We start from the raw sequence: 13,380 nt of genomic DNA, 5'->3' as shown, positions 1-13,380 counted from the left end.
TGGCCTGGTCTTGTCAGCGACTGCATTTCCTGGACTACCCAGAAAGTAAATGAAGATTACAGTGGGGAAAAATCATTGCAGTTGTATATTGCAGTGAGGCAGCAGAGGTTGTGCACTCTCCTTCTGGGGATTTATTTTTGTCTAATCCCCCAATGTGAGAGTATTTGGGGAAAGAGGTAGCAAGGCAGTAATTTTGTTCCTCCATTTTGGGATAAATGATGTTAGCTGTTGCTGGTTGTGTCTACATGGGCGACGGTTGATGCCAATCTCAAACAGTAATTGGAAAACTGAGTGGATGTAAGTAGCTGTGCTGGGAACTGTGTTTGCTCAGATAAGCCACATTCAGGGCACTGATAGCTCTGCCCAGCCAACGGGGATGGAGGAAAGGTGCTTACAGTCCCTGTCAGTGCAGTGGAACCAAAGGCTGCATCAGCCTTTCAACATTCCCTGCGGGATTTGGCCTTGAGCCTTGCTGCCAGGATGCTGGTGGTGCTCCCACTGCTGCAGGTAGGATGAGTGCCATTCCCACAACCGTACTGCAGCTGTGGGGAGGTCAGGGCCAAGTCCTGGAGGGTGTTGAGGTTTGTGGCTCCCAGCTACATGGATGAGATGAGGCACCTACACACCTTAGCTAATCTGAGGCTAAATCGTGTCTGAGATGAGGCTGAAGGGAAGGATGGGTGCAGACCAAGAGTTGGCTCTGCATGTGGAGCATGGTCCCTCTCCCTGAGGTTTTTGAGGCTCCAGGGGATTCTGTCAGGTGTAAAATGCTTGGGAAGGGTCTCTTCCAATTGGTGTCATGGTCCTTGGGCTGAAATATGCCCCTTTAACATGGGACATCTGCACAGAGCTTTCATGCTCCTGAATGTGGCCTGGGAAGGACTTTGAAGGGCTCCCCCTTGGTTTTTGGTCATGGGTGAGAGCAATTAGGTGGGACCAAGGTGGACCTGGCCCATCTGGAGACATGAGCACCCCCAGCCAGGTGCAGGGCAGGTGTTGCTGGGACTGAATCCCTGTGCTGAAGCCCAGTCCCATGGGAATCAGGCACAGCAGCAACATGAATTATATGGGTTTTGTGCACTGTGGTGTCACTGACCTCCAGGGAAGGCTGGAGTCAGGTGAAGGTAGGGGAGAATGCCTTAGTGGCAGTGGAGAGGCACACAGGGCAGCACAGATGTCCCAGTGCAGGAAGGCTCACATTGGCTGCACAGGGAGGAGAACCAGGAGCCAGAAAGAGAAATCATCTTAGAGCTGCTAATTATGCCAAGCCTGGAGGGCTGTGGACATCCTAACAGCACGGGCCTGGGGACAAGGGTCAGCAGTGACTTCCCATGAGAGCTATTCATAGGCAAATGCAGCTGGGATGCCTTGTTAAAAAGTGCTCTGTCCAAGTGGCTGCCAAGAACACATCCGCTTCTGGGGTGGCTTTCTGTCTCGGTGGGGATGAGTGCTGTCACAGCAGCAGCCCCAAATGCAGAAGTTATTGGTTGAAGCTTTTAATCCTTCACAGCTGCTGGTGGGGGAGCATCCCACCTGCTGTGCCCTTGCAGCATGTGGCCTCCAAACACAGCAGTTTCTCTCTCCCCAAAGGATGGAAGTGAGGAGAAAGGCGAGCTGTTAATAAAAGACACTCCAGAACCCATCCTGATATCACAGGGAGGGGAGGTGGGCTGGAGCATTGTTGGAAGGCTGGCACAAGCAGCAGCGCTGCAGCTGGGAAGAGGCTGCAGGATATTCCCAGCAACAGGCAGCTGGAGAAGGGAAGGGGTGGGCTGGGAGTTTGGCAACAACACCTGGATAAGGAGAGGAGGGAAGAACCAGTGTCTGATCTGCAGATGTGAGCTGGGAGAGCGTGGGCAGGGCTGTAGGAGGGCTTGGCAGTTGTGATGGGGAAGTTTTTCCCCTTGTCTGAAGGCACGGCTGTACCTCATCCTGCCTGCATTTCCCAGGCATTTGTTTTTTTGAGTTGTCTGCTGAGACTCCTGATTCTGCCTCTCACCTAAAAAATGCTTTCAGATCTGCTCACCTCAAAAAAACTATTCACCACCCAGCAGCTGAGGAGTAGCAAGGACTGGGTTCTGCCTGGCTCGGTCCTCCCTCAGCCCCAGGGAAGTGAGGAGCCGTTTTCCCTTGTTTTACAGGAGACACAAGATATGCCTCAGCTCTTTTCTGCTCACTTGCTCCAGCCCATGAGGGAGTCTGCACAAAGCAGGAGGAATTAAAACTGATTTTTTCTATGAGCTCCGCAATGTTGTCCTGCAATGACATTTGCCCTAGCAAGGAATTACTCTCCTTCCTTTTGTTTATGTACCAAATACCTGTTCCTCTGTCTTTGTTCTCTGGTTCCTTAATCAGAAGTGCCTAGATCTTAACCAAAATGTAAGCAAAGAGCCCCTTTGAGGAGAAAAACCTGGCTGTACGTAACTCTAGAGGGGAACTAGGAATAAACCTCAACATTTCCAAGTCATTAGTGAGCAATGTCTCTGGGCTCCTCTATCTTCTGTAGCCGAGAGGCAGGGACCAGATCTTAGGACAGAGAACTCCAGAGAATGAAACTTCTGGCTAAACCAGTGACAGAAATATTTTCCATCCACAATAACACACCTTGAGACATGGGTTAGGGCAGAAGACTTGCAGTAAAGGGGGAATTTCCTTTCCATGCCCCAGAGAAATCCATTCATTTGACCAGCAGGGCTTGTGAATGAGCTGGGAGCCGCTCCAGCCCTACAGCTTAGGGAGCCTCACCGCTTTTGTTTCAGCATTAAACAGCTGGAGGGATGTCTCCGCTAAGAATATGTGCAATAACAAAATCATTACTCTCCCTAATTATGCTCGCTAATGTGCACTCATGGCCAGAAGACCTATTCCAGATTACTGAATTTGGTGAATTTATTAGCAGGGAAGCAGCAGAACAGGATTAGAAATCCCAAAGGTACGGTGTTACATAATGCACCATGCTCATTTATTTTGACAGGCTCGGTTTAGTTTTAATTATTTATGATAATGAACCAAAAAGCCTTCTCTAGGCTGTTTTGTATAAGTAATGGAAGCTTCCTGAAGTACACCACATACATCTGCTGTTCAACATTTCCTCAGGAGTTGGACAGAAGACAGAAGACAGGGGGAAGGGACGTCACTAATTCCCAGATGCTAAAAATACCCACAGCAGTGCGGGGAAACGTGCTGCCAGATTGTAGGGTATCGTTTGCTCTGCATGCTTGGAATAATTCACTGCAGACAAATGGCCGGCTGTGAAAGACCCCACAACGGCCAAAGCCGCACCACCACGTATCATTTGTGGCTCCCACCATTTCCCTAAGTCATGGGTTTGACTCGTGATTTTCCTCCAGGTTGTTTCTTGCCACAAAGTCACCGTTTGTGCTCTTTAATGATCTGTGGTCTGTTGTGTCCTGTCCCTCAGGCCCTGATGAGGACGGTGTGGCACTACTGCATCATTGCGGCGCCGCTGGTGTTTGCCTTCAGCATGCTGGCCACCATCACCGACAGCATCCTCACCAAGGCTGTGCCCTCTTCCGACACTGGTAAGACTCATCAAAAAAGGTCAGACTGGTATTTTCTCAGCTTTGAGTCCGCTGGGCACTTCCCAGCTCCTACCACAGCTGTGGAGCACTGGGTGAACACCCAGATCCAGGTGGGCGCACAATGGGTGTCAGCAGCGCACATGAGCAGGACTGCTGGGGCTAATACACAATGGACTTGAACAGCCTTGGGCAAACATGCCACGACCCAGTGCTCCCAGTCCTGTGCTGCCTGCTGACATCCATAGTGGTGGGCACAGAAAGGGAAGGCTTTCTCAAGCTCTCTTTTCCATGGAAAGCCAAGGTATGTTAAAAACCCCCAAAGAACACTGCCCTTCCACTGTGACATTGTCAGAGAGGGCTGCTTGTTCACATCTTTTAACTTAGGGTATCTCAGAAGGGGATTCTGGATTACTCTTTGCAAACATGCTTTGCCTGATGCTATAATAACCCCCTCTCTGTTTTGGCCTTGTTTCAGAAGAGTTCCTGTATTTTTCTGTGCAAGACAGCAGTGGTAGACACTTAAATCTCTATACCTGGGGCTTTAGTTCTGTTGATGAAGGAAATATGCCTACATTATTGTCATGGGAGCCTGGCTGAGTTTGTGCAGGGATAGAGCTGGCTTAACCTGGTTTGTGTCTTTTGCTCAAGCCCTTTCAGGGTTTGCTCCCAGAGCAGGTACCCAAGAGTGTCTCTGCTTTAGCTGAGGCTTTCTGGGATGCCAGTCTGCACCCTTCATCTTTCCTAGCAGCTGTCTGAGCAGATACCTCTGTGCAGACCCTACCAAGAATGGGACCTGTAGTCTGCACAGCCCATTAGTGAAGTTTATAAAGCACTTTTGAGATGTTTCTGGGTGAAGAGCTTTTCTGAAAATCACTTGAGTAGTTTATTTGTAGAGCTGGCCCACTACATCTCCTACAAGTGCTGGGAGCTTGTGATTTTCACCTGGGATATTTCCACCTGCAAGGACCATTTATCCCCAGTCTTCACCTCCCTGGGAAGAGTCTCAGCCCCTCTGCTCAGCCAGGGAGAAAATTTGCTGCTTCATGTCTTGGAGCAATGTTCACATGAGGGAGAGCCAGCGGGGAAGGGCACCAAGCAGCTTTGGGACACACAACCAAGCTGGAATTCATCCAGGTTCTTCTCGAAAGGGTTCTGTGAGGAAAACCAGAGCAGTGCTTAGCTTTTGGAGCCCGGAGGCAAGCTTTGGTCAGGGAGGAAAATGGGTTTAGTTGCCTCACCCTGCTCCCTGCTTGTTGTTAGGCCAGCCTGTGCCTCGGTGCGATGGATGGTCTCCCCTTGTCAGGGCAGGATGGAGGCAGTCTGCAGAGCTGTGCAGATGCTCAGGAGCAGGTTGCAGGTCATCAGGGGATGCCATGGGCTACTGAGGACTTTCCCCTGCCTGTCCCTCCTGGGCTGATGTCATGCCAAGTGCTACTACAAATGCAGAGTTACAGCTGGCTCAAAACTGGGCATACCAAAGAGGGACGCTCTGGAACAGAGCATTGTGGCACTGGGGGGAAACCTTGTCTCTGCCACTCCTTCCTGGCCCACACCTTTCAAACTGTGCTTTTCCTTGCAATATTTCTGGGGGAAGAGGTACTAATGGTCCTGTGCTTGTTTTGGATGTACCCGGGCAGGGACCAGGGCGAAGGCAGGAATGCCTGACACAGCAGAGCCAGCAGGCTGCCTTTCCACAGCAGCTGCAGCAGTGATGGCGTGGGTGTCTCACAGAGAAATGCAGCCATTAAAATGCCTGCCATCCATCCCTGGCCGTGGGTGGCACCCCGCAAAGGCTACTCCACCCATACAGCAGCCTAAAGGCTTCTCCTTCCTCTGTGAGCCCGAGACTAGCTCTGCAAAGAGAGGTTTTTGGTGGCACGTTAGAAACCCTTACCATGAGTGTGGAAATCTGGTTTTATGAAAAACTGTCGCTGTGTTGAAAACCTCAGCACTCACTTGAAACAACTTTTACCTAATGCAAGGAAATCACACATTGAGAATTTGCCTTTGGAAGCATCACTTCTGAGCCTTGCTGCTGTCTTTTGCTGATGTTTTTGGTCAGCTTCCAGCCTGTAGAAGCAATGGGGGTTTTTCTTTGGGTCAGGAAAAGGCTTTCTGATGGAGCTGGAGTTTGGGCTGAGCTCAGGTGTCCATCTCAGCACGGGGCTGGGATGGATGGGGCGTTGCAGGAGTGTAGCCTGTCTGCCCTTGCTAGACACTGAGTCATCTATCCTTGCATTTTAAACAGGCGTCTCAGAAAGGGAGCAGTGGGAGGTGGCACGGCATCATCCCTTGCACCCATCAGCCTGCTTTAGATCCAATCCAAAGTCACTTCCTTCCGAGACTGATGCGTTTGGCGCTTGCTCTCAAAGTTCAGGCTTTGCGCAGAAGCAAAGGTAGCAGTAATGATTTAATTAGTTTCCCTTTGATTTTTTTTTTTCCTTCTCTTCATCTTCAAAGGCAGGAAGAGAAAATTCAGCCCCAGACGCACGTGCTGCTCAGCTGGACGCATGAGCTGGTGGGAGGGCAGCCCGGAGCCCAGGGGGACTTGCACTCACACAAGCACTCCTTGTCAACCCTGGTCCTTCCCCAAGAATGGAGGTCTTGTTCCCGCACAGATCCCCCCCGTTCCTGAGGGAGGGAGGCAGGAAGCCCAGCAGAGCCTCTGTGCATAACGGGCCCGTGTGTCCTGATTTTATTTGTGCATCAGAACCTGAGGAGGAGAGTTTGCAGCCAGGCAGGGCTCGGGGCACTGAACCCCCCAGCTTTGCTGGAGCTTTGCAGGTTCAAAGGCAGCCGCTGGCGACAGTGACCTAATGGTTAAACCCGATTGCCCCATGGGCGTGTGGCTGATGTGGGCCAGCACCATCATCTGAGCGAGGCAACAGGATGTGAGTCGCCGTCTTGGAGAGCTGCCAGCACCCAGCCCTGAAACCTGCGGGAGCAGAGGAGATCTGGGATGGGAGGGGAGAATAGGCTCCCAGCCGGCACAGGTCGTGCCAGGTATGGGAAAAAGGAACGAAAAAAAAGCTGGAGAGGGAGAAAAAAGAGCAGGGAAGGTGCAGAAGCTGAGATAGCTCTGACAAAGAAGGTGAGCGTGTGCGTTGGCAGAGCTGCGCGAAGCAATGCAGGAAATTTTCTGGTGAGGCGGTGACTCGTCCCAGTTAAAGGTCTTGCCTTAAATGAGATCTATCACATGTGCAGCTTTGCCACAGAGCTACGGCCGGCCGTGCTGCAGAGCTGAGATTTACAGTGTCCCAAAGCCTGAGGGCGTCTGACGAGGGATCTAATTTAAGCCCATTAAACAGAAATTATCTTTCTCAGCAACATGTTGGAGAAGTGCAGAGGGAGAGCCCAGGCTTTTAAGACTATGGTTTCTGCTCCAGAAAAAAAAAAAAAAAAAAGGAAAGGGAAAAAAGTGCCTCCTCAATCATAAGAGCCAGTTTGGCAATTGCACGTAGTAATTAGTTTAATTCAAATACCTAGAGGGGGAAAAATAATTGCAAAACCTGCCCAGAGAGTTTGGTGGTTGTGGGATGGTTCCCATTGGCAAAGGGTCAAGGCAAGGTCCCACCCATCGCCTTTGTGTTCCCATGCGTGGGAGGAGCGCTCGGCAGCGCTTCCCGGGAGATTTCCCTCTCCACATGGCTACACCCTTGGCTTGGGCTCATTGCACAAGTATTTTAAGCACGCTGATAAAAGCCCAGCAGTCGCTGCCCGGCATTACACGAACACCTGGCTGCCTGTTCTCTCTGGGAGCTGGGGATCATTTCCCCGTGGCTGCCCACGTTAAACATCACTCCTGCTCCACTTCTTGCAAACAGGACAGCATTCTCCTCATCCTTCCTGGCTGTGTGGTGACAACACCTCAGCGTGTGTCTTAGTGGAAAACTGATGCCAGCAGCCCAAATAATCATACTGATAGTAAAAAAATAATTGCAAACATAATTTCAGAGCTGGGCACAAGTTTATTGAATACACTGCCAGCTTGCAGTTCCTCCCAGTGTTGGGGGGTAATGATTTGCTGGCTGGCCGGGAATTTTCTGCTCCTCTGAACATGACAGCTGAACATGTCCTGAACAAAGACTGCCAGACAAAAGAGTATACTGGGTGTGTGTGGGACAGCCTTGTGTCCCAGGGGATGTCCTGCCATCCGTCTGCACGTGGAAAAAAACCTCGCCTTTGCCAAAGTGGAGGTGCTTCCCCATCCGCTGGGTTCCTGTTAAGGATGCAAATGTGAGAGCTGCTGGAGGGGGAACCGGCCCAGCCGGGCAAGGGCTCGCATATCCATCCAAATGGAAATATCCGCTCTTCTTGCACAGGGGCGTGGGGGAATATGTCAAGGGGGTTCTGTCTTTATCTGTGGTTTTATTTATTTATTCTTAAAGACCTAGTTAGGCCTAACCCTCTTGCTCCTGCTAGAGAGCTGTTTCTCTGTTTCAGACTAGAGAATAAATGGCAGTAGTAGCTTGGGTGGAGGAGGGCCCACTCAGGTAATTAGGAGATTGGAAGAATCTGTGTGATGTGCTAGGAAGGCTCAAACATGACCCTAGAAATTACCTCTCCATCCCTAATCCCATGCAGTAGTTACCAGCCCTGCCAGGTGTGATATTCAGCAGCATCTTCTGGTGCCAAAAACATCCCTAAACCCTGGTAAGCACCCACTTTGCCTTTTGGGCAGTGCTGCAATTGCCCAGAGCACTCAGGGAAGAGCTGAGCTGGTTCATGGTGGGAGCTGGTTCATGGGGAAACTGGTCCCTGTACCTGCAGGAGTCCCTAACCAGAACAAACCCTAGTTGGACCACTATAAATTAATGCAAGAAATTATTTGAAGTGATTTGCTACTACTGCAGGGGAGCAGCATCAGGGATGAAGGGGATCTTGCTGCTCTTCTCTGCTTTTCCATGCCAGGACTTGCTCTCATCCTGTGTGTCTCTGCCATCTCTCCTAGGTGCCATGCTTGGGATCTGTGCCTCAGTGCAGCCCTTTACCCGGACAGTGGGTCCAACCATTGGTGGAATTTTATATAAACAATTTGGAGTGTCCTCCTTTGGCTATTTACAGCTAATGGTCAATTTAGGTTTGTTTGTTTACCTCTTGAAGAGTAAAATCCCACTGGAAGAGATGAAAAGCCAATAATACAGTTGCAAGAAAGTAACCCCCTTATTTTTCCCACAGAAATAAATTCTTGAGGGTTTTTTTTTTGGTTCTGTAAACCTAGAATAAAACAATTTGAACAATTCTTCCAGTTTGTCAATATTTGTGTCTAGAGTATGGGACAGATCAGTTTGCAAAGGTCTTGGAGCCATGCTGGAGCAACTGGGGGCCATGGGACCCCTGGAGCTATCGGGTTCCTCCCATTAACCCCCCCTCAGCAGTGGCTGTCATGGCAGGAAACAGCCCCCAACCTCAGCTGTTGTCAGGCAGCATTCCTGCTTGGATTCACTGAAACTGAAGGGATTAGGAGCCAGTGCCTTTGCTCTGGTTTGGCCTTTTATTTCAGCACTCTGAAATTGTACCAAGAAAAAACGGGGGGTAAAACACATCTGCTTTTGAGCGTTGTTTTGGTACATTAAATGCTTCTCCAGCATTCTCAGGTTAGAGGGACACTGAGGCCAAAGGCTTTCAAATGCTGTGGCCAGAGGTTTGCTACATCCACAGCTCAGTCATGTGCAACCCTGCCTGTGCACGAGCTGCCAGCAACAAGCAATGAGGATGCAAAGCCCCGACGTACCAGGCTGCAGTGCCAGAGCCTTCCTGCCACTTCCAGAAACTGGGCCAACCCTCCTTCCAGGTTTTTTCCCCTCCCTCTACTGAGTATCTCTTGCTCTTACTACAGGCTTACGCAATTACATACTTTGCAACTTCTTCTAGTACAAAGTCTCGTGCAAGAATTGCGTGATATTGGGAAGGGGAAATTACCTGCTGGAAATGACCAAGTTTGGAGCGAGTACTTTGTGTGCTACGCTCACAGTCCTGACTGCCAGAATTGAGTCGTGTGCTGCAGCATTGCTCTTGAGGAAGCCCAGGTTAGTTATTGAGAATTGAGCCTCACAAAAAAAAAAAAAAAAACTTCAGCACTTTTATCCAAAAAATCAGCTAATTTTTCTCCAAGTTTCTTGGTCCGGGTGCTATGGGAAAAGAGCCTGTCTCCATTCTTCAGTTATCCTGGAGAAATTTAACTCTGTCTAGAGACTGCAGAGGTGAAGGAAGAGAGGAGAGCGAGTTCAGCTTGCTTTGCTACAAAGCTGAGGAATCCATGGAGCGTTGGCGCTCTTATTCCGAAACCAGGAATCCAGTTTTGTGCCTTAGCCCAGCACTAAGCTATGGGGGCTGGGGAGGACGCAGGGCGTTCGCAGAGCAGCATTTTCCCGTGGCAGGGAGCTCCTGCGCCTTCTGCAGCTGCCATTACTGGATTCTGCGGGAAAGAGCTTCCAGAGGAGCACTTCTGCAAGCTGTGGTAGGCTTTTCTATCTCCACCACTGACCAGAACTGAACCTCAACACATTTTCCCTCCCTGGTTGGGAGACAAGGTCAAACACAAACAGGTTATCTGGGCTTTCTCCACCTCCCACTGCCCAGTCCAGGGCACCAAAAAGCCAAGCCTTACCCACTCTTTTTAAGCCACTTCACCACTGCCTGTATGCACAGATATGACTCAACAAAAGTTACTGCAGCCCAGAGTACAGTAATAAAAAGTGAACATTTCAAGTAATTTATTTGGAATGGACACATTAATGCAAAAGCAATATTAAGACCAGTAACTGCTGAAAGACATTCAACAAAATAAATACAAATATAGATACTACAAATAATTTAAACTGTGTTTAACACCACCAGTCAGTGTTGAATCTTCCTTGCATCTCATAAATAGAAGATAATAGTTCACAAAGCTGTGCCACTCAAAACACGTGGACGCTTTGCTAGAAGTCCTGTATGAAAGTCTTTGGTTTTTCTTTATGCATCTCAGGCAAAGCTCGGGGCTCTTTGCTCAGCAGCCTCAACGGGCTTGGAGAAAACCAAGCTGCTTCCAGCTCTCTTCTTTGCTTTCCTTCATTGGTACCCTGTCCCATTTCAGTCCAAGACACTCGATCTGGTTTAACATCCAGTGGTATGCTCTAAAGGTAGCAAGAGAAGTGGGTTAGTTAAACAAGCAGCACAGCAAAGACCAGGGAAAAAAAGGGGGGCTTGAAAGGGAGAGTAAGCACTGAGCATTTATTTTCACAGAATATTTTTTTTAGCAGATTCTGTGAGGAAAGCACTGCCAAGTGCCATTTCTTATTGCCCGCCACCCCCACATCGTCCTCTCAGCACACTGCAGAAGCGCTGCTCCCACCAGAAATTCCCCGCCAGGCACTGGAGAAGGGGCCAGACCCCTGCGATGGGTCGGGACAGGGCCGTGCCCCCCGAGCCCCTGGCTGCGGCCCGGAGGGAGCGCGGAGCGGGCGCCGGGGAGCAAAGAATTGTAAAGGATCAAGCGGAAAGCCCAGGAAGCGCGGCGGCGGCAGCGCCGAGGGCTCGGGCGGGCTCACCTGGGGCCGGGGCGGGCGGCTCAGGGCGCCCGGGCCAGCCGCCGCTCCTGGGTGCCCGCCGCCTGCTCCATCTCCTGGCGGCTCTTGAAGTCCTGGATGGCCCGCTTGTTCTGGAAGTCGATGAGGGCCATGGTGATGGAGGCGTTCCAGCAGCTCTGGTCCGGACACCGAAAGTCAATCTCCTTGCGGTCTTTGGTGACGATGGTGAAGTAGATGTACTTGCCCGTGCGCTCCACGCAGTCCACCTTGAGGATGGAGCCGAAGCCCAGCTCCTTGCCCTTGGCCCGCTTGTGCCCGTCGGGGAAGAGACTGAGGCTGTCCTTGGTCAGCACCACCAGCTTCTTCTTCCACAGCTGGAACAGGCTGTCGCTCCGCTTCTCCAGCTCGCCCTCGCGGATCACCTCGGCTTGCATCTTCATCCTCGCTCTCCGGCGGTGGCTCCGGCTCTTGCTCCGACTGCTGCTCGGGCGGCTATGACCGAGCCCCGCCGCGATGGGAACAATTTATTGCAATGAATCAGCGCCGGGCGCCTTCCGGTGCCTCCCCCGGGGAGCCCGGCCCGCCGCCCCCTCCCGCCCCGCCTCCCGCCCGCCCCCCGGGCCGCGCTCCCGCCCGTGCCGCCGTGCCCGCGGGGCTGCGCCGTGAGGGCGGCGGGATGGGGGCCCCGAGACTGCGGGAGCGTCCTGCGGGCTGCCCCGGGTGGGCAGGCTCTGGGGAGGGGGTTCCTCCCCCGCGGGCTGCCTCGCCGAGGGCTTCCACTCTGCTGCTGCTGCCGAAGGAGCGGACCCCAGTCCTGTCTGCCCGCTCCCCTCCCCAGCCGTGTTTCCTCTGCCCGTCAAGGATCGCCCCCCCCGCGGTGGGGATGGGGCCACTGTGGTCTGAGACAGCCCCCATCTTGCCCCTCTGAGCACTCCCTGCCACTTCCCAGATCCCAAATGGGGTACGGGATGCTCCCAACACTCAGTTCCTAGGGGCCTGGCTCTGGGCGTCTTCACAGCACTGGATCTGCCCTGGCATCATCTCTATCTGGGACAGAGGGGCCTGAGCCAAGCCCAGGGTGGGTTTCTGCCATCTCCCATGGATGTCTGCTCTGAGTCTAGACCCTGGTCATCCCAAGAGGCTCAGCCAGGCCCACCAGCTTCATTTGAGGCCCTGCATCCCGCCAGCTCTGCACCATCACCGTCAGCCCTTCCTTCGTCCTTTCCTGAGGGCAGCCCACCTCTCCAGTTTTGCATTAACACCGCTTCCCCTTATTTTTATCCCCTACAATCACTGGGCTGATCCCATTTTCCCCCCCTAGACCATTCCCTCCTCCAGGGAAGGCACCACAGTTATAGCCTGGGCAGTGCCCAGCACCATGGGGAAGTCAGGAAAGGCTGTGGCAGCTGGAGGTGATATTTAAGAGGCACGTGTGAGCCCGCAGTCCCTTACTCTTGGACACCTTTAATTTTGTCACTCCTTCACGATAGTTGACACAGGGCTGATCCAGCTTCCCAGCCAAGGGCAGGGCCGTGCTTAATGAACTTGTTCACGCTGTTTCTGCAGCAGTATTTGCTCAGGTATGCACCATGTGCACCATCACCCTTTGGACTTTGAGCGCTGCTCTCCTCCATCGCCTTCCCCGGGTGACCGGCACCCGTACCGGTGTTTGCAAGCCAAACCGCAGAGGTGAGCTCACCGAGCAGGGCCCGGCCCCTTTGAAGAGGCTGGCAGCGCTCCCAGGGAGTCGGCAGGGTCAGCAGCCCATTTCCAGGGATCAAATCAGAGCTAGAGCCAAACCCATTTCCGCTGCAAATCACTCCTCTGGAGCACAGGGCCACGCTTTGATAATCCACTGCAGCGTGCACATCTGTGGCGAGGGTCAGAAAAAAGGTGGGGGCTCTGTGGTGCTCCAAAGGAATGGTTTGGCTGAGCTTTTCAGGGAGGGATGGGCTGGGAATTGCTCTGGGGAGACCACGGTGGCCATCCCCGCTTGTGGGGTAGGGCAGGGGCTGCAGAACATATGTGGGGCTGTGACCTGGCAGGTGAAGAACTGCAGGCTCTTCCCTGAGAGCCAACGCTGTATCTCACTTTTCAGTGTGATTTATTTTGTTTCAATGAGGGGAGCAGCCCAGACTGATTTACAATTAGGCTGTTTATCTACATTTTCAGGGCAGATGCCGGTCTGCTCTGTAAAACCACTTTCTGACCAAAAGGCCCCGTAAAAATAAGGGAGCTGGAGCCAACCAGGAGCAGGGCTGGATATTAAGCAGAAATCAACATGATATTTTCAATTTGGCCCCAGAATGAAACAGGGAATGGTCTTT

General features: G+C 52.1%; 2 protein-coding genes across 2 annotated transcripts in view; one reads left to right on the top strand and one right to left on the bottom strand.

Moving 5' to 3' along the window:
- Positions 1–8,727, top strand: part of SLC22A18 (solute carrier family 22 member 18) — a 58,786-nt gene extending 50,059 nt beyond the window's left edge. Inside the window, exons 9-10 of the mRNA XM_041481089.1 lie at positions 3,422–3,542; positions 8,494–8,727. Coding sequence (XP_041337023.1) covers positions 3,422–3,542; positions 8,494–8,681 — 309 coding nt within the window. The 3' untranslated portion in view covers positions 8,682–8,727. The remainder of the gene's footprint in view (positions 1–3,421; positions 3,543–8,493) is intronic.
- Positions 8,728–10,241: 1,514 nt separating this feature from the next.
- PHLDA2 (pleckstrin homology like domain family A member 2) lies at positions 10,242–11,625 on the bottom strand. The gene is made up of 2 exons (XM_041481102.1): positions 11,075–11,625; positions 10,242–10,660 (listed from the first exon to the last, which is right to left on the bottom strand). The coding sequence occupies exon 1, from the start codon at positions 11,491–11,493 to the stop codon at positions 11,095–11,097; it is 399 nt and encodes a 132-aa protein (XP_041337036.1). The 5' UTR covers positions 11,494–11,625; the 3' UTR covers positions 10,242–10,660; positions 11,075–11,094.
- Between the last annotated feature and the right edge of the window lie 1,755 nt (positions 11,626–13,380).

The sequence above is a fragment of the Pyrgilauda ruficollis genome, unplaced genomic scaffold (genome assembly GCF_017590135.1).
Source record: "Pyrgilauda ruficollis isolate IOZ18807 unplaced genomic scaffold, ASM1759013v1 scaffold55, whole genome shotgun sequence".
Taxonomy (NCBI): Eukaryota; Metazoa; Chordata; class Aves; order Passeriformes; family Passeridae; genus Pyrgilauda; species Pyrgilauda ruficollis.
The sequence above is the reverse complement of the archived record's forward strand: the minus strand, read 5'-3'. Positions and strand labels throughout refer to the sequence as shown.

Coding starts and splice junctions, on each gene's coding strand:
- PHLDA2 (XM_041481102.1), bottom strand. CDS start 11,493: ATGAAGATGCAAGCCGAGGTGATCCGCGAGGGCGAGCTGGAGAAGCGG.